Source organism: Balaenoptera acutorostrata, chromosome 10 (genome assembly GCF_949987535.1).
Source record: "Balaenoptera acutorostrata chromosome 10, mBalAcu1.1, whole genome shotgun sequence".
NCBI lineage: Eukaryota > Metazoa > Chordata > Mammalia > Artiodactyla > Balaenopteridae > Balaenoptera > Balaenoptera acutorostrata.
In genome coordinates, this window is record NC_080073.1 from 104,116,644 (window position 1) to 104,142,849 (window position 26,206).

The following is a 26,206-nucleotide window of genomic DNA, read 5'->3' on the forward strand; positions in this document are numbered from 1 at the left end:
GGCGGCCAGGAGGCAAGCCCCTGGCCTTGGCCCACTGGGCTCCTGCTGGGCCCAGAGGTTTTCCCCCTCTTTCGCTCTCTGGCCAAGAGGGGCAGTGGGGTGGCCCTAGCCAGCTACCCTCCACCTGCTTCTGGTTACACTGTGGGCGTGGGTTTCCCTTAAACTGTCCAATGTGATATGCCCATGTATATACTTCACACAAAATGTAAACGTCTCATGAGGGACTTCAGAAGTGAAGAATTATCAGAGACACATTTCGAATGTGTTAAGAAATATTAGTTTTATTTAACCAGTTTTCACAGCTGAATATTTATTCTATAAAAACTTTACAGATTGTACAGTTTATATATAGTTCAAACTACTGAACGAAAAAAGTAGGTCCCACAGATGCAAAAATACTGCACCAGCCAATACATGGTAAAGGCAGATGTCCACGCTGTACGGCTCTCCACGAGGCCGGGAGGTGGTCGGTTCTAAGTATAAACTTCAAAACTGTACAAAAATAAGGTTTTGATTTTATTTCATTCTTCATACATTCAATATGATTGCAAGCTCAGAAGCCTACTGAATATAGGCGTCTGGAATCAGGAATCAGTCCCCACTCCTGGCGGAAATGCGGACGTCTATTTACACAGGGCACTCTCGGACAGCATCCTGTACTTGGTATATTGTGTAGACATGAAAGCAGAGACCAAGAACATTAAACGTCGATATAAGGTAGTTCTTTCTCTTAAAAAGGAGTTTCTGCATTTAATAGTGTGCCGAAAGAATTTTAACTTATTAAATAAAATATATTCTAAGTGAACCTAAAAATTACACTTTATAAACATAAAAATACTTTATTTTTGGTGTAATACATCAATCATATCTGCAAATAGAAAACCAAAACTGTATATAAAGTAGTTCTCACCCAGCAACAAGAAGCACTTATATAGTTATTTTTTCAAATGGGTCAGAAAAACTAATTATAAACCCCCTATAACTTAGAGATCATACTTAGCTATTCAGTGATTCGCTAACACTGCAAAACAAGCTTTCCCCTAGAGAGAGAGTGGTTTCTTCCTGTTAACTGGGTAAGAATCGGACATATTTAAGAAAGAGGGCAGAATCAATTCATTTCTCAGCGTGAATCCTAGCTGTGTTTTAGTCTGGGGGTATATTCATCAGTGGGTGTATTAATCAGAAATACTTATCCTAAAAGAATAAGTCTTCCTTTCGATTGAGAATTTTCGATCTCTGAGGTTTTGTACCTTCCTGGAGACAAGGGCATGCCTCAGATCTTTTCGTATTTCTATTTGGGGTTGGGGCGGGGGGCGAGGTGGGCTAACACCTCTTTAGATTCTGTTTTCTAGAAGGAAAAAACAAGGAAAACAAACATTATTCCAGACTTTTCTGACACCCAAACCAGGAAAACACACTTCTTTTTTATACAGTACTAGCCAAAGATAACAAAAAGTAGAGCCTCAACGAGCAGCCCAGAGCTCACAATTACACTTTTATACTTGTGTGTATATTAAGTATAAAATAATGACGTTTGGACAAAGGAGCTTTGTAGTTATTTATTTTAAAGTTACAGTACTTAAAAACTCCTTGGTAATAAATAGCTTGGCTGTTTCAAGTCCTGCTTCCAAGCGTGAGCTCCACGTGAACCTGTTTCAGGCTGTGAGGGTGGGTCCGCGCCCCGGGGAGCCCCAGCCGGCCTGCGCGATGCGACTCCAGGGTCGTCTGGGGCAGCCCGGCCGTCAGAACTCGTCGATCTTCCTCTGCAGGTACTTGAGCATGGAGTCCATGCCCTGGGCCGAGCCCCAGATCTTCTTCAGCACCTCGCACTCCCGCTCGTTGGCCTGCTCCAGCTCCAGCTTCATGTTGCAGCGCACCAGGGCCTTGGATTCCTCGAGCACCTGTGCCAGACAAGGAGCTGTGGTTAGCGGGGACTGTGGCTGCAAGGGCTGGCTCCTTGCTGCCCCTGAGCTTATGGAGGCAGTTAGCAAACCTGAGGAGCCACCTGGTAAGAAGGTGACCAAACAAACATCTTACAATATGTGTCAGGCCTGATATAGGTATAATGTGTATTTCATTCACTGTGGATACTGGACAAATTCTCCACTTCAAAGGGCTGTTAAGCTAATTCACAACAGAGCTGTGCTCTCCGTGCCCTGGTCCTGCCCCAGCAGCGCAACCAGCCTTGGGCCTGAGCTATGGCTGCGGGGACCCTGCCCCCAGCGTGGACCCTGTCCACGCCTGTGATACTCATTGAGAATGCCCGCCCTGGGGGTTTTCTAACCGGAATTTAATTTCGGTAATGAGCTGTCGATGCCTGGCCAGCTTAGATGGGAGTTGTGTCAGTTAATATGAAATAACATTTCACCCTGTAATTTGCTAAATGCAACTTTGTTAGAAGACTATTACCTAGCACACTTATTAAACAAAAACCAAAGTCCACTGAGGGAGAAATAAGTGTGGTTGTATGAAAGGGCTTTGGAAACAGTAAAGAACTTTAGAAACATTGCTTTTTGCAGACTTTCACGGGACATTTTTAAGTGACTGACTCTCAGCTTGAACTGCACTCCTTGGCTCCTGGGTATCTGCAGAGGGAGGGCAAGGTCAGCAGAGGCCCGAGCCCAGCCTCCGGTGTCACACACGGAGGCAGCCGTGGGTGCCCCCTGTGTACGCCCTGCAGGGAAAGGTCGCGGTGAGAGCACTGACGCACGGAAGAGAAGGAACTGGACGTACAACCGGGTTGCAGGAGGCGAGCTCCTTAATGCGGACCATGACTTCCTGGGTGAAGGTCCCGGGCCAGAACACCTGGGAGACCAGGCCTTTGCCGCACGCCTCCTGCGCCGTCAGCTTCCGTCCGCTGAGCAGCATTTCATTCGCCTGGAAGGAAGAAGAGCGGATGGCGCGTGAGACGCGGGAGGACACGGCCCGAACCCTCAGCCCCTCAAAGTTCAGACTGTGCGCGAGTAAGACACGGGAGGTGCCGTCAACGGCGGAAGTGCCTACTGGCCGGCAAGTTTTCAAGAAGATGTAAAAGGCTTATTTTATGACGTAGACCAGAATCACCTGGACAGAACCAAGGAACCTTAATTAAAGAAGGTCTCTCGGCTGTAGATCTGAAGTTACTGGCATGTCCCTCCCCGCCTGCTGCTGCCCAGTGCCAGCCATTCCCAAGTGTGGACTCATTCAACACACAAACCGCTTTCCCAGGCAACTGAGCAGTAAGCAAGGCTAATGGCAATTTGTGGTTTTAGGGATTTGCACCAGGCACGGAACTGCTGCACAACGTTTTCTATGTCAGAGAGGCCAACGGCTGACTGTTGTCAGTACACAGAGCAAGGTTCTAAGGGCAGGGATGTTTCTGCTGCAGGGTAGCTTGGCAGCCACGCTCAACATCCACGTGGTGAAAATAAACTCTGCAGGACCTGGATGACCACTTAGTCTGCTTAAGAGGGTCTGACCACAGTTACTTCATAGGACTTGATGGAAGAAGTTCACATCTGTGTCTGTTAAAATCAATTTCATACACACACTTTTTTTAAAAACTTGGTCCTGGACTTAGGTCACTTTTCAGGTCTCAACACAGCATGTATGGGTTTTATCTCATTCGAACGACAGGCTCAGATGCTGCAATAAGGAGAAAGGAGAGAGTGTGACAAAGAAACCTCACCCTATTCTGATGTGACAATTTCCTCTCCGTAGTTTATCCTGAAGACTGATGGTCATGAAGAAGACTTGACCACGAGCTTCTAGGCTCAGGTAAAACATACTTTTTTCCAAAAGAGGTAAAACCCTTGTGATGAAAGGCCCTGCTGTTACTGAGACTCCCTCAGCTGACAGACCCGTGCACCTCCTGGAAACCACTGGTGAGGCTGGAAGGCAGATGCCTGCGGATCTACTGGCCTTTCAACGTAGGGCGGGGAGCCGGGTCCCGCCTCCTAGCTCGTGTTGCTATGCACTCCTCTGCATCGTGCAGACAAGACCACATGCCGGTCACTGAGCGTGGAGCACGTTCTCAAGACCGACTTGAACCCCAGGGTCTGAGCTTGGATGGTGGACGCAGAGGCTGTGGGCCCCGGGCCGCCTGGAGTGGGAGTGACGGGGCAGGCGTCCTTCAGCCCCTTGCATGGGCCCCCCTTGCCGTCACTGCCTTGAACATCGTTTTCTGCCACGTGGAGGTCACTTCCCGCTCCCCCCACCCCGTCTCCCCTTCCCTCTTCTGGACTCTCAGGCGTGGGGGCAGTGCCGGCCAGGCGCGACCGCCCCCCTCTGGCCAGTCCTGAGCTGTGTCCCTGCTGCCTGGCTTCCTTCACGGGAGCAGGCTCGCCCCTCCCTGCTGCCGCGGGAACGCCTGGCCCGACTCGGCCTTCCTACTCCAGGTGGCGGGATGCACAGGGCAACGCAGGGCAGCTCTGAACTGACCCACAGGGGAAGTGCAGCCCCCAGGCCCACCTGCCCCAGCAGTGCCTGGCCGTACGCGGCTCCCCCGGGCAGGCCTGGTTTGGGGGGGGCGGCAGGGGGCGTCCACCACGTGAACCAAGTGGCCGGTGCAGCCGCTGTCCCGCTGCACCTCCAGCCGGACATCAGGGCCAAGCTGGCAGGTCCTGAGGAGCCCGGCCGCTGGCCACGCCGCTGGTCCTCACTCCAGCCTGGGACCGTGCCCCGCCTGCAGGGCCTCGGGTGGCCCCAGACCAGAGACCCTCCCCGCTCCGGCCCCGGGTCCCCGGCCGAGCCCCGTCCCACCCCTCCTGGGGCTGCCAGCCTGGCGGGCAGCGGGTGGCTGCGCACTCCGGGAGGACGGGCACCGGCCTCTGCGTCCCTGCGGGCTGGGAAACAAGGGGCGGAGGCCAGCACGGCCATGGCCACCCTCCCTCCCGCTGATCCCCAGGGGCGCCATCTCCCCTCCTCGCAGCTCTGGGTGCGGCTGGTCCAGAGGGGCCACAGCTGCCAGCAAGGGTCCCATTGGCCTTAAAGCCACGACTGCTGCCCGGGCAGGCGAGGAGGGGGAGGGGGACACGGGGGCCCCCAGAGCCCTGCGGTCCTCCCGCCCGATGGCAGCTGTCTGCGGACCAGGGCAGCGGCTCAGGCCTGGGCGGGCACAGGGCCCAGCGTCCTCCACCAAGATGGCCACTGAGGGCAGCAGAGGGGGCAGCTGGGGGGGCTACAGCAGGAAGGGAGACGGGGAGGAGGGGCCCTGAGACCAGATGTGGCCACGGGGGCTGTGGCTGGTCCCACGTCACTCCTCCTCTTCTACGTTTCTTTAAACCCTTTAAACGTTCTGTTCAGGAGTGAGTTTAGACTTACGGAGAGATGATAAAAGCAGCACAGAGAGCTCCTGGGACCCGTCCCCCAGCTGTCCCTCACGGTAACACCTTACGGGACACCTCGCGATGACCAGAACCAGGAAATTACCGTCAACACGAGGCTCTTGGGACTGAGGCACGTACCCTCTGCCGATCGCGCCAGGCTTCCCACCGCCGTCCTTTCTCGGAGCCAGGATCCCGGCCCTGGGCCGTCAGGCCCCTCCAGGCCGCGATGGTTCCTCGGCCTCACGGCGAGTCGTCCGACCAGGCGCCCTGGAGGCGCTGTGCGGCGTTTGTGGGCGGTGCCTGCTGCCAGAGCTGCTCTAGTGTTACCGGGTGCCCAGGACGCCTACTTCTCCCAAATGCTGTCACTCTTTGTCCACCATCAATGACGAGCGGATGCAAACATCCTTTTCCTCGTCAGCTGGTAGCCCCCGCCTGAGGCGGGCACCCCTGTCTCATCCTCCTCTGCGTCTCCCCCAGGCACGGGGGGAAGTCCTGCACCCAGAGGCGCGGCCCCGCACACGGGCAGAAGGAGGTGGAGCCCATGGCACAAGGGTGACGGCTGGGCACGGCTGTGCCGCTCAGATCTGGCTGCCCGGCCGCTGGAGACGGTCGGCACAGACGCCAGGAGCCCTGGGGACCCTCTGCCGTGGGGCGACACCGCAGCCCGAGCTCAGTGATGACAGACACAGCAGCCAGCCGCTCCAGCCCACGGCGAGACACGTGTCCCAGGCCACAGGTGCCCAGAGCTTCCCCACGGGGGCGGGAGTGAAGCTCTGCAGGGCCTGCCACGTGCCAGCCTCCCCCTCAGTCTCTGCACCTGCGGCCCCAGCCCGGGACCCAGCCCGTGCCCGATTACGGCTCAAGGAGTGAGGAACACACCGTGAACTTTCTACAAACCACAAGCTGCAACGCAAACACAAACTCTCGTTACCGGTGAGTTCAACAGCTAAGAAATAACCCCTGCAATCCTGTGGGAAAAGCCCTCTCACCCTAAGCAGCTTTGCTCCTTCATGCTTTCCCTTCAAAGTGCAGCTTTCAGGTTATTAGGTCAAGAACCTGTTGACTGACAGACTCTGGGAGGGCTCACGCCAAGGAGTACTTCCCAGAACTTCTGCTGCCAGTGTCCTTGTCCCCACGGTGAAACAGAGCCACCCGCCCCCCCCTGCCTCTGCAGGAGACCTTCCAACACTAGCAGCCGTGTGGATGAAAGGCTCTTGGTGCTCCAGCCAGGCATCAGGGCTGTGCCTCTGAGGTGGGAGAGCCAACTTCAGGACACTGGTCCACAAGAGACCTCCCAGCTCCATGTAATACCAAACAGTGAAAATCTCTCAGAGATCTCCATCTCAACATCAAGACCAGCTTCACTCAACAACCAGCAAGCTACAGTGCTGGACACCCTATGCCAAACAACTAGCAAGACAGGAACACAGCCCCCTCCATTAGCACAGAGGCTGCCTAAAATCATAATAAGGCCACAGACACCCCAAAACACACCACCAGACGTGGACCTGCCCACCAGAAAGACAAGATCTAGCCTCATCCACCAGAACTCAGGCACTAATTCCCTCCACCAGGAAGCCTACACAACCCACTGAACCAACCTTAGCCACTGGGGACAGATACCAAAAACAACGGGAACTACGAACCTGCAGCCTGTGAAAAGGAGACCCCAAACACAGTAAGATAAGCAAAATGAGAAGATAGAAAAACACACAGCAGATGAAGGAGCAGGGTCAAAACACACCAGACCTAACAAATGAAGAGGAAATAGGCAGTCTACCTGAAAAAGAATTCAGAATAATGATAGTAAAGATGATCCAAAATCTTGGAAATAGAATAGACAAAATGCAAGAAACATTTAACAAGGATGTAGAAGAACTAAACAGGAACCAAGCAACAATGAAAAACACAATAAATGAAATTAAAAATACTCTAGACGGGATCAATAGCAGAATAACTGAGGCAGAAGAACGGATAAGTGACCTGGAAGATAAAATAGTGGAAATAACTACTGCAGAGCAGAATAAAGAAAATAGAATGAAAAGAACTGAGGACAGTCTCAGAGACCTCTGGGACAACATTAAACGCACCAACATTCGAATTATAGGGGGTCCCAGAAGAAGAAGAGAAAAAGAAAGGGACTGAGAAAATATTTGAAGAGATTATAGTTGAAAACTTCCCTAATATGGGAAAGGAAATAGTTAATCAAGTCCTGGAAGCACAGAGAGTCCCATACAGGATAAATCCAAGGAGAAACAGGCCAAGACACATATTAATCAAACTATCAAAAATTAAATATAAAGAAAGCATATTAAAAGCAGCAAGGGAAAAACAAATAACACACAAGGGAATCCCCATAAGGTTAACAGCTGATCTTTCAGCAGAAACTCTGCAAGCCAGAAGGGAGTGGCAGGACATATTTAAAGTGATGAAGGAGAAAAACCTACAACCAAGATTACTCTACCCAGCAAGGATCTCATTCAGATTCGATGGAGAAATTAAAACCTTTACAGACAAGCAAAAGCTGAGAGAGTTCAGCACCACCAAACCAGCTTTACAACAAATGCTAAAGGAAATTCTCTAGGCAAGAAACACAAGAGAAGGAAAACACCTACAATAACAAACCCAATACATTTAAGAAAATGGGAATAGGAACATACATATCGATAATTACCTTGAATGCAAATGGATTAAATGCTCCCACCAAAAGACACAGGCTGGCTGAATGGATACAAAAACAAGACCCATATATATGCTGTCTACAAGAGACCCACTTCAGACCTAGAGACACATACAGACTGAAAGTGAGGGGATGGAAAAAGATATTCCATGCAAATGGAAATCAAAAGAAAGCTGGAGTAGCAATTCTCATATCAGACAAAATAGACTTTAAAATAAAGACTATTACAAGAGACAAAGAAGGACACTATATAATGATCAAGGGATCGATCCAAGAGGAAGGTATAACAATTGTAAATATTTATGCACCCAACATAGGAGCACCTCAATACATAAGGCAAATACTACCAGCCATAAAAGGGGAAATTGACAGCAACACAATCATAGTAGGGGACTTTAACACCCCACTTTCACCAATGGACAGATCATCCAAAATGAAAATAAATAAGGAAACACAAGCTTTAAATGATACATTAAACAAGATGGACTTAATCGATATTTGTAGGACATTCCACCCCAAAACAACAGAATACACATTTTTCTCAAGTGCTCATGGAACATTCTCCAGGATAGATCATATCTTGGGTCACAAATCAAGCCTTTGTAAATTTAAGAAAATTGAAATGGTATCAAGTATCTTTTCCGACCACAACGCTATGAGACTAGATATCAATTACAGGAAAAGATCTGTAAAAAATACAAACACATGGAGGCTACACAATACACTACTTAATAACGAAGTGATCACTGAAGAAATCAAAGGGGAAATCAAAAAATACCTAGAAACAAATGACAATGGAGACATGACGACCCAAAACCTATGGGATGCTGCAAAAGCAGTTCTAAGAGGGAAGTTTATAGCAATACAAGCCTACCTCAAGAAACAGGAAACATCTCGAATAAACAACCTAAACTTGCACCTAAAGCAATTAGAGAAAGAACAAAAAAACCCCAAAGCTAGGAGAAGGAAAGAAATCATAAAGATTAGATCAGAAATAAATGAAAAAGAAATGAAGGAGACAATAGCAAAGATCAATAAAACTAAAAGCTGGTTCTTTGAGAAGATAAGCAAAATTGATAAACCATTAGCCAGACTCATCAAGAGAAAAAGGGAGAAGACTCAATAGCATTAGAAATGAAAAAGGAGAAGTAACCACTGACACTGCAGAAATACAAAGGATCATGAGAGATTACTACAAGCAATGACATGCCAATAAAATGGACAAATTCTTAGAAATGCACAACCTGCTGAGACTGAACCAGGAAGAAATAGAAAATATGAACAGACCAATCACAAGCACTGAAATTGAAACTGTGATTACAAATCTTCCAACAAACAAAAGCCCAGGACCAGATGGCTTCACAGGTGAATTCTATCAAACATTTAGAGAAGAGCTAACACCTATCCTTCTCTAACTCTTCCAAAATATTGCAGAGGGAGGAACACTCCCCAACTCATTCTACGAGGCCACCATCACCCTGATACCAAAACCAGACAAAGATACTACAAAAAAAGAAAATTACAGACCAATATCACTGATGAATATAGATGCAAAAATCCTCAACAAAATACTAGCAAACAGAATCCAACCACACATTAAAAGGATCATACACCATGATCAAGTGGGGTTTATTCCAGGAATGCAAGGATTCTTCAATATACGCAAATCAATCAATGTGATACACCATATTAACAAATTGAAGGAGAAAAACCATATGATCATCTCAATAGATGCAGAGAAAGCTTTCGACAAAATTCAACACCCATTTATGATAAAAGCCCTGCAGAAAGGCAGAAAGTAGGCATAGAGGGAACTTTCCTCAACATAATAAAGGCCATATATGACAAACCCACAGCCAACATTGTCCTCAATGGTGAAAAACTGAAACCATTTCCACTAAGATCAGGTACAAGACAAGGTTGCCCACTCTCACCACTATTATTCAACATAGTTTTGGAAGTGTTAGCCACAGCAATCAGAGAAGAAAAAGAAATAAAAGGAATCCAAATCGGAAAAGAAGAAGTAAAGCTGTCACTGTTTGCAGATGACATGATACTATACATAGAGAATCCTAAAGATGCTACCAGAAAACTACTAGAGCTAATCAATGAATTTGTTAAAGTAGCAGGATACAAAATTAATGCACAGAAATCTCTTGCATTCCTATACACTAATGATGAAAAATCTGAAAGTGAAATTACGAAAACACTCCCGTTTACCACTGCAACAAAAAGAATAAAATATCTAGGAATAAACCTACCTAAGGAGACAAAAGACCTGTATGCAGAAAATTATAAGACACTGATGAAAGAAATTAAAGATGATACAAATAGATGGAGAGATATACCATGTTCCTGGATTGGAAGAATCAACATTGTGAAAATGTCTCTACTACCCAAAGCAATCTACAGATTCAATGCAATCCCTATCAAACTACCACTGGCATTTTTCACAGAACTAGAACAAAAATTTCACAATTTGTATGGAAACACAAAAGACCCCGAATAGCCAAAGCAATCTTGAGAATGAAAAATGGAGCTGGAGGAATCAGGCTCCCTGCCTTCAGACTATATTACAAAGCTACAGTAATCAAGACAGTTTGGTACTGGCACAAAAACAGAAACATAGATCAATGGAACAGGATAGAAAGCCCAGAGATAAACCCACGCACATATGGTCACCTTATCTTTGATAAAGGAGGCAAGCATATACAGTGGAGAAAAGACAGCCTCTTCAATAAGTGGTGCTGGGAAAACCGGACAGGTACATGTAAAAGTATGAAATTAGAACACTCCCTAACACCATACACAGAAACTCAAAATGGATTAAAGACCTAAATGTAAGGCCAGACACTATCAAACTCTTAGAGGAAAACATAGGCAGAACACTCTATGACATGAATCACAGCAAGATCCTTTTTGACCCAACTCCTAGAGAAATGGAAATAAAAACACAAATAAACAAATGGGACCTAATTAAACTTAAAAGCTTTTGCACAGCAAAGGAAACCATAAACAAGACGAAAAGACAACCCTCAGAATGGGAGAAAATATTTGCAAATGAAGCAACTGACAAAGGATTAATCTCCAAGATTTACAAGCAGCTCATGCAGCTCAATAACAAAAAAACAAACAACCCAATCCAAAAATGGGCAGAAGACTGAAATAGACATTTCTCCAAAGAAAATATACAGATTGCCAACAGACACATGAAAGAATGCTCAACATTATTAATCATTAGAGAAATGCAACTCAAAACTACAATGAGATATCGTCTCACACCGGTCAGAATGGCCATCATCAAAAAATCTACAAACAATAAATGCTGGAGAGGGTGTGGAGAAAAGAGAAGAACCCTCTCGCACTGTTGGTGGGAATGTAAATTGATACAGCCACTATGGAGAACAGTATGGAGGTTCCTTAAAAAACTAAAAATAGAACTACCATATGACCCAGCAATCCCACTACTGGGCATATACCCTGAGAAAACCATAATTCAAAAAGAGTCATGTACCAAAATGTTCATTGCAGCTCTATTTACAATAGCCAGGACATGGAAGCAACCTAAGTGTCCACTGACAGATGAATGGATAAAGAAGATGTGGCACATATATACAATGGAATATTACTCAGCCATAAAAAGAAACGAAATGGAGGTATTTGTAGTGAGGTGGATGGAGTTAGAGTCTGTCATACAGAGTGAAGTAAGTCAGAAAGAGAAAAACGAATACCATATGCTAACACATATATATGGAATCTAAGGAAAAAAAAAAAAGTCATAAGGAACCTAGTGGCAAGATGGGAATAAAGACACAGACCTACTAGAGAATGGACTTGAGGATATGGGGAGGGGGTGGGGTGAGATGTGACAGGGTAAGAGAGTGTCATGGACATATATACACTACCAAATGTAAAATAGATAGCTAGTAGGAAGCAGCCGCATAGCACAGGGAGATCAGCTTGGTGCTTTGTGACCACCTAGAGGGGTGGGATAGGGAGGGTGGGAGGGAGGGAGACGCAAGAGGGAAGAGATATGGGAATATATGTATATGTATAACTGATTCACTTTGTTATAAAGCAGAAACTAACACACCATTGTAAAGCAATTATACTCCAATAAAGATGTTAAAAAAAAAAAGAACCTGTTGATTGCAAACTCTGGTTCGTTTGGGTCACAAACTGGGTATTTACTACTCGTGGGTATCAGTGTTAATTACGCAGAGACAGAGCCTCCTCACGGCAGGAGGGCCTCTTCCATAAACAGTCTATGAACCAAACCATGAAAACCTTCCACGAGCTCCTGAATTAAGAATGTGATTTCATGATTTAAGAACAAGAACTGAATTACAAGTGCATTTGATGGAAAGCCCCCCCCCACCGAATGACACCTTGTATATATTTAGAAAAACAGTAACCAAACTAGACTTCTTCAGGAAGTTTTCTAAGATGATGATTTTTTAAAAAGAGGTACTCACAGATGCTCCTCCCATAATCTTGGGAAACATCACGGTGGAACAGCCATCTGGACTCTGTCCGAAGGTAGTGTAGGGTGTTTGGAACCAAGCCTTTTCATTGGCCCAAACCACGTCACAGAGAGGCAGTATGGACGCCCCTAGTCCAATGGCTGGGCCGTTCACGGCTACAATAATAGGCTTCTTAAACTGAATGAAAGTATTCACGAAGTTTCTAAAATGGAAAATAGGGGAATTACTCAAAACACTGCATATTTGAGCAACAGAAAAATCTACTTCTATGGAATTCAATACACCAAGATGCGAACTCCGTGGGCATCACCGTGACTTGGAATACGCTGATGGCCTTCTCCATGCTGCCGGGGGCCCTGGGTTTATGTACCGTGTGCTGCAAAGGCTTAACGGTGCCCTGGACGCCAGGCCAGGGTGGCTGTCGCCATAGGACCTGTGTGAATTCTGCGGGAACAGCACAGCGGAAGGTGCTCTCGGCTTGGGCTCCAGGGCCAACCTGTCTTCCCCTGATGGCAGGAGGAGCCCAGGAACCACGATGGGCTTCGGAGGACCAGTCCAGCAGCTCTCCCGGAGGAGACCTGGCCTGGGGTCACTGTGGTAGCCCGTGCTGGGCAGAGACGCGGGGCCTGGGGTCAGGAACTCCAGGGTTCCAGTCCCCAGGTCTGGACTTGGTCTGGGATTTCAGACGGCTCACTGATTACCTGGAAACACAGATATTTCCTGAGTTTATACAGAACTAGATGGAATGAGTTGGGGGACGTAGGGATGAGAAGCTCCCAGGCTCGTGTGAGACGTGAGACCCGACAAGAGCATCGCACGGCCCGGACACAGAGGGCGTGGGTTCTCACACGGCCCCGCCGCCGCCGGTGGGATCTGCTGGAGGGTCAGGCTGGGAAGGCGGGCTGCTGTGCGCTTCGGTTCAGGGCCAGAGGGGGCGTCTCCCTCCCCCGCACTGGAAGCTAACTACGTTCAGAGCTTGCGTCTTGTGAAGATTTAACGTGAAGAAAAGGACAAACACACCCAAAATACATACAAGATCATGCCTTTAGGGCCAGCTATGTTCTAGATCAGAATTCTGTCCAGAACTCCAAATTCTAAAGCTGACGACCCCCAGCTTTAGTACCAAAAATAACAGTCTGGGTGCTGCTCCCTACAATTCAGCAATTTAAAAAGAAGGCAGATCTGTTCAGATCGTCCCTGAAAATCACAACTTAGCATCTAGTCTCCCCTCCTCCCCAAACACTGGCACGAAGGGTCGTGTCTTTTTTGGATGGCAGGGTGGGGAGGTTTGGAGGGAGGGAGGGAGTGTGTGTGCGTGTGTGTGTAACGGGGAGGGGACCCCAGAGTTTGGCAGCCTGCAGGCCTCACTCTGGGGACTCTTCTCAAAAGCCCCTGCAGTCAGCACAGACCTCAGCCTGCCCCAGGGTCCCCGAAGGTTGTGGGGATTGAGAATTAGGTCACTCAAATGAATGAGCTGCAGAGACTTTTAAATGAGAGTCTGGGGCACTGTTCGGAAGATCACACTGGGTTTTAAGGACGCAAAGAGAGCCAGACAACCTTTACAATAGGTCCTTGAAATAATCCTAGACCGTGTACATGAAGCTACTTCAGTTCTGCCACTTTTTGAGGATTCTGGGTCAACGAGTCGTGACGGAAATGCCTTTTCTATGCTCAGTTACCAACGACCCTTGAGAAGGTAACTGCTGTCTCCCTGATTCAAAGCAGACGTTTTCCCCGAGTAGCCCCACATTCATCTGCTCACGTGAACAGGGGCAAAGTGGTAGCTTAACATGAAAGAGGTGATCAAAACAGTGTAATAAAGGGATTCTATAGAGAAATGGTACAAGGAATGAATCCTTCTCACGTTATATGTCAGTATAAAAGAAAAAAAAATCTGCTTCTAAAATACATATTGAAAAATCAGGCTGGAGAAACTGGAACTGAATTTTTCCCCCCTAAGAAGATGATTTTATTTTTATTTTTGCTTGGATTGACAATCTAAACCTGGGGCTCTTTCTGGGAGGAGTATGAATTAACCGACTCAGTCTGGAGTGAAGACCATCACCCCTTCTCAGAGGATTCCACTGCGCCGTCTGATGAGCTCTGAGACGCCAGAGCGAGCACGGTCCACAGAGAAACCCCGCTCGTGTGAAAATAAAACAAAAAAACCAAAAAAAACCCCCCAAAACTCCAAACAGAAGTTCATAGAACTGCTTTTCTGTTTAGTAGAAACTTCCCCGAGCCAGGAAGGCTTAGCCACACGGCAGCCAGAGGTGGGAGACGGGAGCTGCCTTCAGGCCCCGGGATGGCTCTCGGGAGCCTGGCAGCCAGGGACTGTCTGTCCACTGCTTTGCAGGGCGTAAAGCAAGTGTATTTTAGAACTTAAAATGCATGAACGTTCAAATGTGCTCAATGCAACATACTGAGTTTAAACTTCGGTTTCCTCTGGATTACCTATGAATTGAGTGAAGGCTGTGCTGGGAACAGCAGGGAAGGAAAGAGATCATATTTGCCACAAAAAGACTATTAAACAAAACCGAAATTCTCTCCATTCTTTTGAAGAACATTTACTACCCCACAGACCTCACCAAGCTAGAAAATCACCTAAGAACAACAGTCTAGGAATTGTTTTGGGGAAACCAAGAACTGACCTGTTAAGGGCCAGTTCATTGCCATTTCTCAACTGAGCTCCCCCTTCACGAGAGTGTCTGGAACGGGACTGAATGGGGAAGAGGTCAGGTTCTAGGGGACATTTCCTCTCTGGCTTTGCTCCCTCCCCCAAATCTCTGCTCCTCTTGCCTCCTTTTGGGGAGAGGAGGCTCCTGGTCCTTCAGACACGAAGCAGCAGCTATTGGTCCCCACAGACTGCAAAAGCCTAACGTTATAAACTGATCCCTAATAACTCTTTTTATCACTAATGTGCTGAGTATTTTTATTACAATTAATCTGCAAACTGGTTACTGCCAAGAATCCCAGCAACGGAATTAGCCCCTACAGATACTTAAGAATCTAATAGTTTAGACCTGACCTTCCTATTTCCCACCTTTCTTTTGGAAACTCGCTGCGATTGATGTTCTTTGCCCAAAGTTTTAAGGAATTCGAGACGAGACACCACAGAAACAAAAGATACACGTAGTAATAGCTTTATGTGTATAAGCCAACCTTACACACATAAAAATGAATTTCAATGCAAATGAGCAAAAGTAAAGGTTAAGTCAATCTGGTGTAACTATTTCTGGATCCTGCCTGAGTGCATTCAGAAAAATTCACATTGACAAAAATGTATCATTTAAAGAGGAACTGATTTCCTAAAGCAAGATTTGGCTTTCCCCTAGGATACCAATTCAGCCTTTTGTGGGGAGTGAGGAGAGTCTGGAGTTTTGGAAATGGAGTGGGTGGCTGAAGAAAATAAGCATTTAAAGTTACCTAGAAGTTCAATACATGAGCTCGCTCTTGACCTATCCTTCCTCTACTCTGTCTAATCCCAACAATACAAGCCTTTGCCCCAGTCAAGGGCAACCCCACCCTGGAGGAGCGGGCCAGAAGGTTTATTAGTGGAACTCAGGGAACCGTCTACGGGGGGAGTGAGCCAGAACGGAGGCCGACAAACCCTGTCTTCTCACTCAGCAGAGCCCCCAAATCACACAGTCAGGTGGAAAGTCAGTGTGATCTGACGGAAAATACACAAAGTCACCACCTGAGGCATAAGCATCTGTATTTTAAAAATGAACAGTAAGTTCCTATAATTCATCCTGAAAGGGTGGGATGGGTCAATAATTAGGAATATCTACAAGTTATCCTAAAGTTACTGACGACTTGTCAAGGAATTACGTGCATTGATCAAGCAGTTTACTTTGAAACTGAATAACAAGGTGGTCCCATCTAGTACACTGAAAGTTTGAGATTATTTAGGAAGCCAGAAGCAATGCTTAATAAAATCAGATTATAAAATTTCAAACTATTTTTGGAAAAACAACTACCCTATGATTGCCTAAAAAACAGTAGTAATGTTAGAAAAGATTAACGAACAGATAATGCCTTGTATACGTGCACGCACGTGTATATAGTATGAGAAAACATATTAATTTTGAGAATTATTGAAAATATTCTAAAAGGCCAAGGCAATGCCCTATAGTCCCAAGGTGTGGGGTTCCAGGGCTCCTCTGATGGGCTGTTTGGGGCTGCGCCCATCGGAACCACCTGGGGAGGTCTTTTGGAGACAGATGCCCCGCCTACTCCAGGCCAAGACAGGAAAAAGGCTTCCACCGTCCTGCTGTGCAACCCTTGAATGGTTTAGGGACCAGAAAGCCCAGTGCCCTCAACGTCAATGCTTAGAGTCTCAGCCACGCGGGGCCCAAGGATTATCGAAAGCAGCTCAACTTCAACTCTCCAAATAACCAAGGATCTTGGAGAAGATTCAACCAACGTTATTGCCACTTTGCGAGTCTGCATCTCTTTAAATGTTTTCATCCTGTAAGTGACAAAGACACACAAAGGGTTCTTTGGGGTCCCTGAGGGATATGACATTTCTAGGGAGGTAGGCAGGGCAGAACAAGAGTCGTTCTGGCTGGTGACTGCGTTTCCTTCACTTCAAATAAAATTAATCTCTGAAAAATCAGACACTTTTAATTATGCTTATAGTGATTAGCATGAAATACATACAAAATATGTACCTGCATATGCTTATTGCAGAATTATCTGGTTCTAAAGAAAGCTTCCTGCAACGTTATGTTATAGGAGTAGAAAATCCAAAAACAGAGGAAATAGAAATATCGAAAGTTATACTGCTAACTGGGAAAAGTTGCAAAACAACACACAATATAATTCCACTTATTTGATAGAACTAAAAATCTATATTATTTGTGTGTGTGTGTGTGTGTATGGAATGCACATCTGAAAATGTTTGAAAAAGGTTGGGGAAGACATACAAATAAACAGTGGATGCCTTGCGGGGGGTGAAAGAAAGGGAACTCTGTGTATCTGTATCATCTAGTTTTATGTGTAGCTGGAACTCAGGATGAACTTGTGTGTACTGCTTGTACTGAAAAAACCTTCTCACGTGATGTTATGGAACTAGTGTGTCATAAAGTCCAGCCGATTTGTTTTAGAGTCAAGCAAACGGTAAGTTACCACGTGAAAAAGAGAGAGTGTCTTTATTCCAGGGCTGGTGGCAGAGCACACGGAGCGTGGACGGCCGAAACCCCGGCCACGTGCTACCCTGCGCTCTGCCCCCGGAGCGCCCCCCATCGAGCGTGTGCTGGGCTCCAGCCAACCTTGACATGAGTCATTTGCTCAAGGCAAGTGGCCCACAGCAGAGACAGAAGATCTGACCAACTAACTCTGCTACCAGCGAGTCTCAGGGGAGGAGACGCACGCCCTGCTCGCAGGCCCGTCCAGACCCGCCCCACGGGGTCTGGGTCACGCCGGCGTTCACGGCGGACCAGGTGTGCGTACCTGATGGCCTCGGCCATCTTCGTGCTCTCTCTCTTCCGGTCGTCCGTCAGGCGCCGGATGAAGTAGATGAAGTCGAGGCCGCAGCAGAAGACGCTGCCCACGGCGCTGAGCAGCACCAGCTTGCTGTCGTCGGCGGCGGCTGTGCTCAGGGCGCTCTGCACTTCCTTCATCACCTGAAAGGCACCGGGCGTCACGGGCGCGAAGGGAACCCTCAGGGCATCTTACTACTGGACCATCTCGATCCACGGAAAGTGCATTTACAGCCTGATACTGTTGCCTGTATCTACCAAGTAACTCGCAAGTTTCTTATTTTCTGAAACCAGCGATTGGGAATAATGGGGACAGAGTATCATCACGTAACAAATTACGAACGGAGTATAACTAGAGAGATGTGTGAATCTGAGTTACTCAACGGTCCAGTCCTTGCGGCTCTCGGTGGGTGAGTTACGTATTATATCCCCTTGGCATTTCTACAGTTTGGACAGCAGGTGGCACATGCAACCAGTTCAAACAAACCACTAGTTTGGTTCTGTTTGGTTTCATTTGACACCAGCCTCCATACTTGGGACAGAAACCCCAAGTTTAGTGCGTAAGGGTAATAAGTACAAGCACATCAGCACGGAGGCATTTTAGAAGGGCACAAACCATTTAAAATGGTCTCTGTGAAGGACTTACAAATAACCAACGGTCTAACGATGTACCGGGGACCAGCCCTGAGCTGGTCTGTCCCGTGATCCTGGCCAGACACACTAGCTTTCTGTGGTTTGGTTTTCTCATCCAGAAAAGGCTTGACCTAGCTGTTCACAAGCAGGAAACAAACAACTACCAGAACTTACAATTTTAGGCATGATATAGTGCAGGTTCAAACACTTCCGATTTTAGATACTTCACAGACTAAATTTTCGAGGCTCTGCGAGCACCAGTCTCCCTCGATCCTGGGAAGCTGCCTTTACCGGGTACGATCAGTAATAAATGCACTGGTATCACTGCAGCTGTAAGTTCCACTACGTGGAGTGCTGGGACCGACTGGGAAGGATGGTGAGATATTCGGAAGGCTGGACCTGGGGCTCTTTAGTCTTGTCTGAACAGAGAGCTCTGGGACCTGACGAAAGCTACAGGATGGCGTATGCACACGCTTTACACGTGACTTCAGGGAGGCCCTCCGTCCCCCCTGATGGATGAAGAGCTCCTGGCCGGGAGGTGGAAGCACAGGGGCACCACCGCCACCTCCCTGTTCACAGCCAGAGCCCCAAGCAGGAAGCCAGGCCCTCACCGGACCACACTGTCATGTATAACGGGGAGCAGGCCTGCCGCACTGCCCTGGCTTCCACCGTCGGGTGAAACAGCCCGGGGTGGGGATGGGGGATGAGAAAGGGCGCACGAGAGCAGGCACCAGGCCCCGCAGGCCCTGAGAGGCAGGAGGCCCCGAGCGGCCCCAGGGACGGCGCTCACCTCTGGGTTGAGAGAGTTGTTCTCGGACGACTTTGTGGACAGCAGGATGTGAGTGAAGCCGTCCTGCTTCCGGACGACGATGTCCCTGTACCTGTAGGCGCTTTCCGTCTGCCTCACGCTGAAACGCAGCCGCTTGTCGAAGGGCTGGTCTCGTCTGTCGTCGATGAATTTCCTCTTCCCGGCCGTCACGCCCGTGACTGACGTCTGCAGGTTGGTCGTCCCGTTGGCCGTCAGCGCGTCCATGAATGGGGAGGAACCTGCCAGGGGTCCGAAAGCACAGCAGTCGGTGAGGTCTTGCCATCAACTCGCCTTTGAATTAGGGAAAAATGCTTGCGACAGACCCAGGATCGACTGTGTTAATTTAAGAAGGTTAAAAAGTAGAACCTTTGGAGAGGCTACTTTGAAAGGCGTTTGTTTGCCTTCCAAGTCTGACAAGGAAATCACCCTCGCACTGATCCCGCCTAATAAAACAGAGATGGGAAGGAACGTGCTGAAAAGAAGCTGCAAAATTTGAGACTTTTGAGGAATGGAACTGAACTAGAATGGGTCTCATGAAGAGGACATACTCTGGGCTTGAGAAGTTGAAAGAAGAATGGAAACTGCTTCAAAGAAATATCTTATTATTAGAGCCGAGGCTACCTGCCATTTAGCCAAAATTTCTTCTGGATGAAGAGCCACTCGTACAGACGCATGAAGCAGCCCCCCCGTTTCTGCAGGTCCACCACCCCCTCGGGCCACTCTGTCCACTGGTCCCAGTTCTACTACATTGTCAAACAGCCTTTTCAACGGCTGGAGACAGCGCTCTCTCCTGCCACCGAAGACGTCCCGCTACTTCTCCCTCCTCGGTAGGTTGCTGTGTGTCAGCCTGACTGCTGTGCTTCACTCAGCCTTAAGACACGGCCTTCCGGACTCAGTGCTGCTTAATACGGTAAAGTCAAGAGTTTGATACTTTCTTAGAGTTACCAAGAAATGTCAGGCTAAGGGCTCAGATGTTAAGGCAAATAATTATGCTCCCATTGGTGTGAACTGTCTAAATATTATCTAACCTGGTAATGAATGTATAGAGCCTTTGGGTGGAGGAAGAAAGGGAAAGAAATGCAAGGAACTGGATCAGGCTTTACTGATAAAATGAGCAAGGAGAGAAGTTCTCTGAGGAGAAGAGCGGGATGAATTACAAGTCAGGAATATTTCCTGCGAAGTGAAAGAAAACAAGCTGGAGCTGCTGGAGAAGACTTGTGAATGGATGATTGGAGAAGTCAGGTCATCTCCCTGGTTAAACAGGCTGACTTTCATTCAGTTAGTAGAACTACTTTGGAGGTTTTTAGAATTCAAAATAAATTCGTTTTTGGGAAAATCTGGGAGAAGTTCTAATACATATATGGTGCAAGACGCTGAGACTATAAAAAGGTACATGGTAAAAGGCCTCCCCCATCAGCCCACGACCCCCTGTCCTCCACAGCCACTGGGTCTGGTTTCCAGGTGTCTCACAGAGTGCCCTAGGTGTATATCAGCAAATATGAATTTAAATGCTTCTCTCTCACCCGCCTTTAACAAACACAAATGGTGGCATATTAGACACAGCGTTTTGGATTTCTGTAATGCATTTTACCAGCAATTTTTTGATACTACAAATAATGCTGCAGTGCATAACCTTGGCTTGTGTTGTCCCTTCCCATGTGCTGGCCAATCTGTAGGATAAGTTTCTAAAGATCTGTAACGGAAAGAGCATTTGATAAGCTGTTACCAGTGCTGAATCTTTCTGAGGAAGCCAGCAAGGATCCTTTCTGTTTCTTTTAACCTTCAGCCTCTCCGCTACCAGGTCCCCCCACCCTCCCGTCTGTGCTTACAGACGTTCTCCGCTCTGAGCTGCTCTTCCCAGCACTGCCCTCTCTTCTCACGCCCGTCACAGCCTCGCCTGGGCTATCCTTGCTGTCTCCACTCCTCCCTCTGCCCATCGTTCCTCCGCCCATCTGCCCTGAGCCGGAGTCTACACGAACGGACAACTTCCCGGGTGCGGGAGGAACGGGCCACGGATGAGGCTAACCACTGAGCCCGGTGCCCGGGAGGCGGGGCGTCCGCAGGGGGTGTCACAGGCAAGCGTGGTTTTCTCCAGTTACCGCTGGAGTGAAGAGGCTCCAGAGCCCAGCAGTGGGGCTTGTGGTAAGCGGAGCGGGTGTCCAGAAATGACAGCGGAGCCGAGAAGCAGGAGCAGTGAAGGGGAGATGAGCAGCGAGCCCGCCTGGGAGCGGGGAGGGCCACGCGCAGGGCCAGGAAGGCAGCCCAGGGCTGCCCAAGGGGCGGGAGAGGCGCCACGCGGCGAGGATGCGTCAACAGTGGCGTACGCCACAGCGAGGAGGAGGGGAACGGGGAGGTCATGGGGCGGGGGGTGGGGAACGGGGAGGTCATGGGGCGGGGGGGGGGTGGGGAACGGGGAGGTCATGGGGCGGGGGGGTGGGGAACGGGGAGGTCATGGGGCGGGGGGGTGGGGAACGGGGAGGTCATGGGGCGGGGGGGGTGGGGAACGGGGAGGTCATGGGGCGGGGGGGTGGGGAACGGGGAGGTCATGGGGCGGGGGGTGGGGAATGAGAGGTCATGGGGCGGGGTGGGGGGGGGGGGGAAAATGAGAGGCCACTATTAAACCCGGGAAGTGGTCTCACCGGAGGGCAGAAGCCAGAACGCAGGATTCAATGCACGACAGACAAAAACTGTTCAAACCAAGAATTTGTTAAAATGCAGTTTTAAGGACCCCAGAAGAACAACTGCAGGTGAGCGGGACTGGTGTTTACGTGACAGACGATGATGACTCCCCTGCCTACAAAGAGGCCGCATCAGGAATAAGCCCCGGCAGAGGCAGGCGGGGAGGCCACCCGGCCCGGGCGAAGGGTAACGGACGGCCCGGCTGGAGCTCCGGCACTTCCCGGAGGAGCAGATTCTCGGGGCAGCACTTGCCGGTGTGTTTGGATCTTGACGTTACCAACCCTGAGTGAGCTAACAGGTGCTGTGTCAAAGCGGCAAGAACGAGCCTGGTGACACGGGGAAGCCCTCTGCGTGCCGGGTGCCCGCCGTCCACCAGGGCAAAGCCGCTGGCTTCGGATCGGCCCTTCCACCCCGACCTGCTCCTGCTTCGCAGGGTAAAGCCACACGTTCCTCGACTCTCCAAGAGTTTTCCTGGTGGCTTCCTTCCACAAAAGCAGGGTTTCTAGGCTATGGGTCCATGTAGCCTTGATACGTGAGCTTTGGAAAAAGCTCAACATATTTGAGGCAGCAGGTCCCCCGGAGCTCTCCGTGGTTCTGCAAATTTAGCCGTGGATTTCTGTTGGCTCATGCCAACCAGCACTGCTGACTCTGGCCTTCATGTCCCTGTTAGAGCTCTGCTGAGTGGCTCAACCCCCAACCCCACACCAATATGACCCCCAGGACCCTCTGTTCCCCGCCTGTAGGACCCTGTTCAGGTGGAGAAGTGCTCACAGCAGGACTGACCTCAGACTCGCAGGCGCCAGCACTGGGCCACGTCCCCCGTGACGTGCGTCCCCCGTCCAGGTCTGTGCTCCCCCAGGGCCTCTGGACTCGCTCTTCCCTCTACCTAGAACGTTCTGGCCCTAGAGCTCCAGACGGCTGTTTGTTTCTGCTCATCTGAGCGGCAGCTCCTCGGGCAGCCCCGGCCCCCACGCTTGCAGTGCCCCCGTCAGCATCCACGCGGCCCGGTCTGTTTCCCTCGCGGTGCTCCTCACCCCAGCTCACTGTGTCTCACCTGACTTCTACTTACGCTCCATAAGCTCCTGAGAGCAGGGTCCCCATCTGTCTCATTCACGGCCGCACCCCCGGTGTTTGGAACACGCGGTGGCCACTGACCAAGCAGATGAGGGGAGGGGACCCCAACGCCCCTTCAGCCCAGGCCCCTGCACTCAGAGGAGGAGGCCTGCAGCCCACCCAGCCTCGTGACAATCGTGGGCAGGAGTGCCACACTCCAGAGCAGAAGCCACTGCTAAGGACTCAACTAACAGGCAAACACTGAGATTCAGGAACAGGTGTCCTCCACGATGGAAACCACTGTGTGACACGCTGACAGCTGACAGCTCCTGAGGGAGTCGGATGCCGAGACCACGAGGCGCTTTCCTACAAGGAACCCGCGTGAAATCCAGCTACGAAAAACTCAGCGTTTCTCCCGATAAACGGTTTTCTTTTAAAACATTCTAAGAGCAAAAAAGATACCCTCAGGGGCCTCCCTGGTGCCGCAGTGGTTGAGAATCCGCCTGCCAATGCAGGGGACACGGGTTCGAGCCCTGGTCCAGGAAGATCCCACATGCCGTGGAGCAACTGGGCCCGTGAGCCACAACTACTGAGCCTGCGCTCTAGAGCCCGCGAGCCACAACTACTGAGCCCACGTGCCACAACTACTGAAACCCGCGCGCCTAGAGCCCCGTGCTCCACAACGAGAAGCCACCGCAATGAGAAGCCCGCGCACCGCAACGAAGAGTAGCCCCTGCTCGCCGCACCTAGAGAAAGCCCGCATGCAGCAATGAAGACCCAACGCAGCCAAAAAAAAAAAAAAAAAAAAGATACCTCAAACATGTACTGCTAACCTGTTAAAATTCACTGCTTCAAGGGACTTCCCTGGTGGCGCAGTGGTTAAGACTCTGCGCTCCCAATGCAGGGGGCTTGGGTTTGATTGCTGGTCAGGGAACTAGAACCCACATGCATGCCGCCACTGAGTTTGCATGCTGCAACTAAGGAGCCTGTGAGCCGCAACTAAGACCCAGTGCAACCAAATAAATAAAATTTAAAAATTCACTGCTTCAAAAAGCATGTCTCTAACGTGAAATGTGCTTCCAACCATGATAGAGAAACGGTGTCTGGATTTCCTCACTGGCCAGTGAGACCCAGAAAACAGAACAAACCACCACATGACCATTTCAGACACCAGACAACAGGCAGGGCAGGACCGCGTTGCCAGCATGAAGGGGGCAGGTGAGCCCGATGACCCACTGGGCCTTCTGTCTGGAGGTGACTTCCACGCTGCGGGGAAATGCTGACCTGGGAACGCGGACTGAAGGTGAGGCGGCCAGGAGGCTGGAAGAAGGAAAGGACCTAGGCCTCCTGGATGTTCACGGCCATTACTTCTTTAGTCTAAAGTTAGAGAGCAAGCACTACAGTGTCTACAGAATTATCAGCCCTCCTTTATGGAGTCTAACATTTCCAAATGTTGTTATCCACACTCACGGAACCTAATCCTATGTAATGATATAAAAGCCTATCATTTTATTCAGATTATATAATCTGCAAACTGAATTCATTAACAGAAAACTTTTCAAACGAACGTGGAACTAAAGGTAGGCTTTAAACAGTAGCATCCCTTGTTTCCATAACATTCAATGAATCCTTTGTAAATCATTATAAAAGTCTCTGCTGCAACTCCTTCAATTACGGTTCCCTGTCCATGGGGATCTCTGGATTTAAAGTTTATAGGCTCACTCTTGGCTGTCTTCATAAGAGACATTAACATGCCACCAGTGCTCCCATAATGCTTTGCTCCAACACGACTGATATATCAGGAACCATCTGAGCACCTGGGCACGCAGCGCCCACTGTGAGAAAGCTTGGGCTGTGCTTCTGGGCCCCAACCTGGACTCGGTCCCCCCCTTCAGCCCCGCTGAGCCCGCTGGACGCTCGCCACCTTGGGCTGTAAGAGGTGACCCCCCAGAGCAGGAGGGCGCCCAGCACTGCCCCTGACACTTGGGATACACCCGACCCAATAAATAAGCCTGAGACTCGAGCCCTCGCCTCCCGGTCAGCACGCCTCCTGCTTTCTCAGCAGCATCCGCAGGGTGTCCCTCGCTGGCTGGTACCACCCTGGGAGGTGGGTGGCTGGAGGGGAGAGCAGGCTGCCGGGTCACTGTCCTGACTTGGCTGGAGACCTGTGGGGTGGGAGTGGGCAGGGACAGACCCGTGATCACTGCCCTGCACGCTCACGTCCCGTCCAGTCCCTGGCCCCTCCCTGCCCTGCTTTCTCCATCCGCCCGCTTTCCAGTCTTTCACCTCTAGCTTGACCTCCATCAGCCTCACTGCTTCTCTGCCTTCTAGTTTTGATAACACACTGGCTGTGGCCAAGGCCACAACCACAAGAGCTCTCCTCAAACCTTTTATGAAAGTATTTTCCCTACAAAACAAGAACCAAAAAAAAAAAAAACAAAACAAAAAACCCAACTTAAATAAAAATGCATCAGGTGAATAACCAAGATTTTCCATAGTTGGGTCTCTTTCATGTCTCTGACATCCCCTCTTGGGAATCAATCAGGTACCACCATCTGCTCCAGGATCCAGGCAGGACCACCTGCATCCCAGCTTCCTAAGAGGAGCTGGAGCCTCACTGAGCCAGGGCCAGGGCGCTCCACAACTTTGTACCGAGTAGCCACCGGCACAGAATCTGCACTGGGGAAAACATACTGCGAACAACTCATTCTTTAAAGAGCAAAAGAACGCCTAAGGATGGAGGGTGTATAAAAGCCATTTTAGGGCTTCCCTGGTGGTGCAGTGGTTGGGGGGTCTGCCTGCCGGTGCAGAGGACACGGGTTCGAGCCCTGGTCTGGGGGGAATCCCACATGCCGCGGAGTGGCCGGGCCCGTGAGCCACAATTACTGAGCCTGCACGTGTGGAGCCTGTGCTCCGCAACAAGAGAGGCCGTGATAGTGAGAGGCCCGCGCACCGCGATGAAGAGTGGTCCCCGCTCGCCGCAACTGAAGAAAGTCCTCGAACAGAAACGAAGACCCAACACAGCCAAAAATAAATAAATAAATTAATAATAATAATAAAAAAAAACCAATGCAGCCAAA

General features: G+C 49.4%; 1 protein-coding gene across 1 annotated transcript in view; it reads right to left on the reverse strand.

Annotated features, from left to right (window-relative positions):
* Positions 1–261: 261 nt before the first annotated feature.
* Positions 262–26,206, reverse strand: part of CDYL (chromodomain Y like) — a 155,728-nt gene continuing 129,783 nt past the window's right edge. The window contains exons 3-7 of the mRNA XM_057555352.1: positions 19,377–19,633; positions 17,925–18,097; positions 12,462–12,672; positions 2,734–2,877; positions 262–1,901 (exon numbers count right to left, since the gene is read on the reverse strand). Coding sequence (XP_057411335.1) covers positions 1,743–1,901; positions 2,734–2,877; positions 12,462–12,672; positions 17,925–18,097; positions 19,377–19,633 — 944 coding nt within the window. The 3' untranslated portion in view covers positions 262–1,742. The remainder of the gene's footprint in view (positions 1,902–2,733; positions 2,878–12,461; positions 12,673–17,924; positions 18,098–19,376; positions 19,634–26,206) is intronic.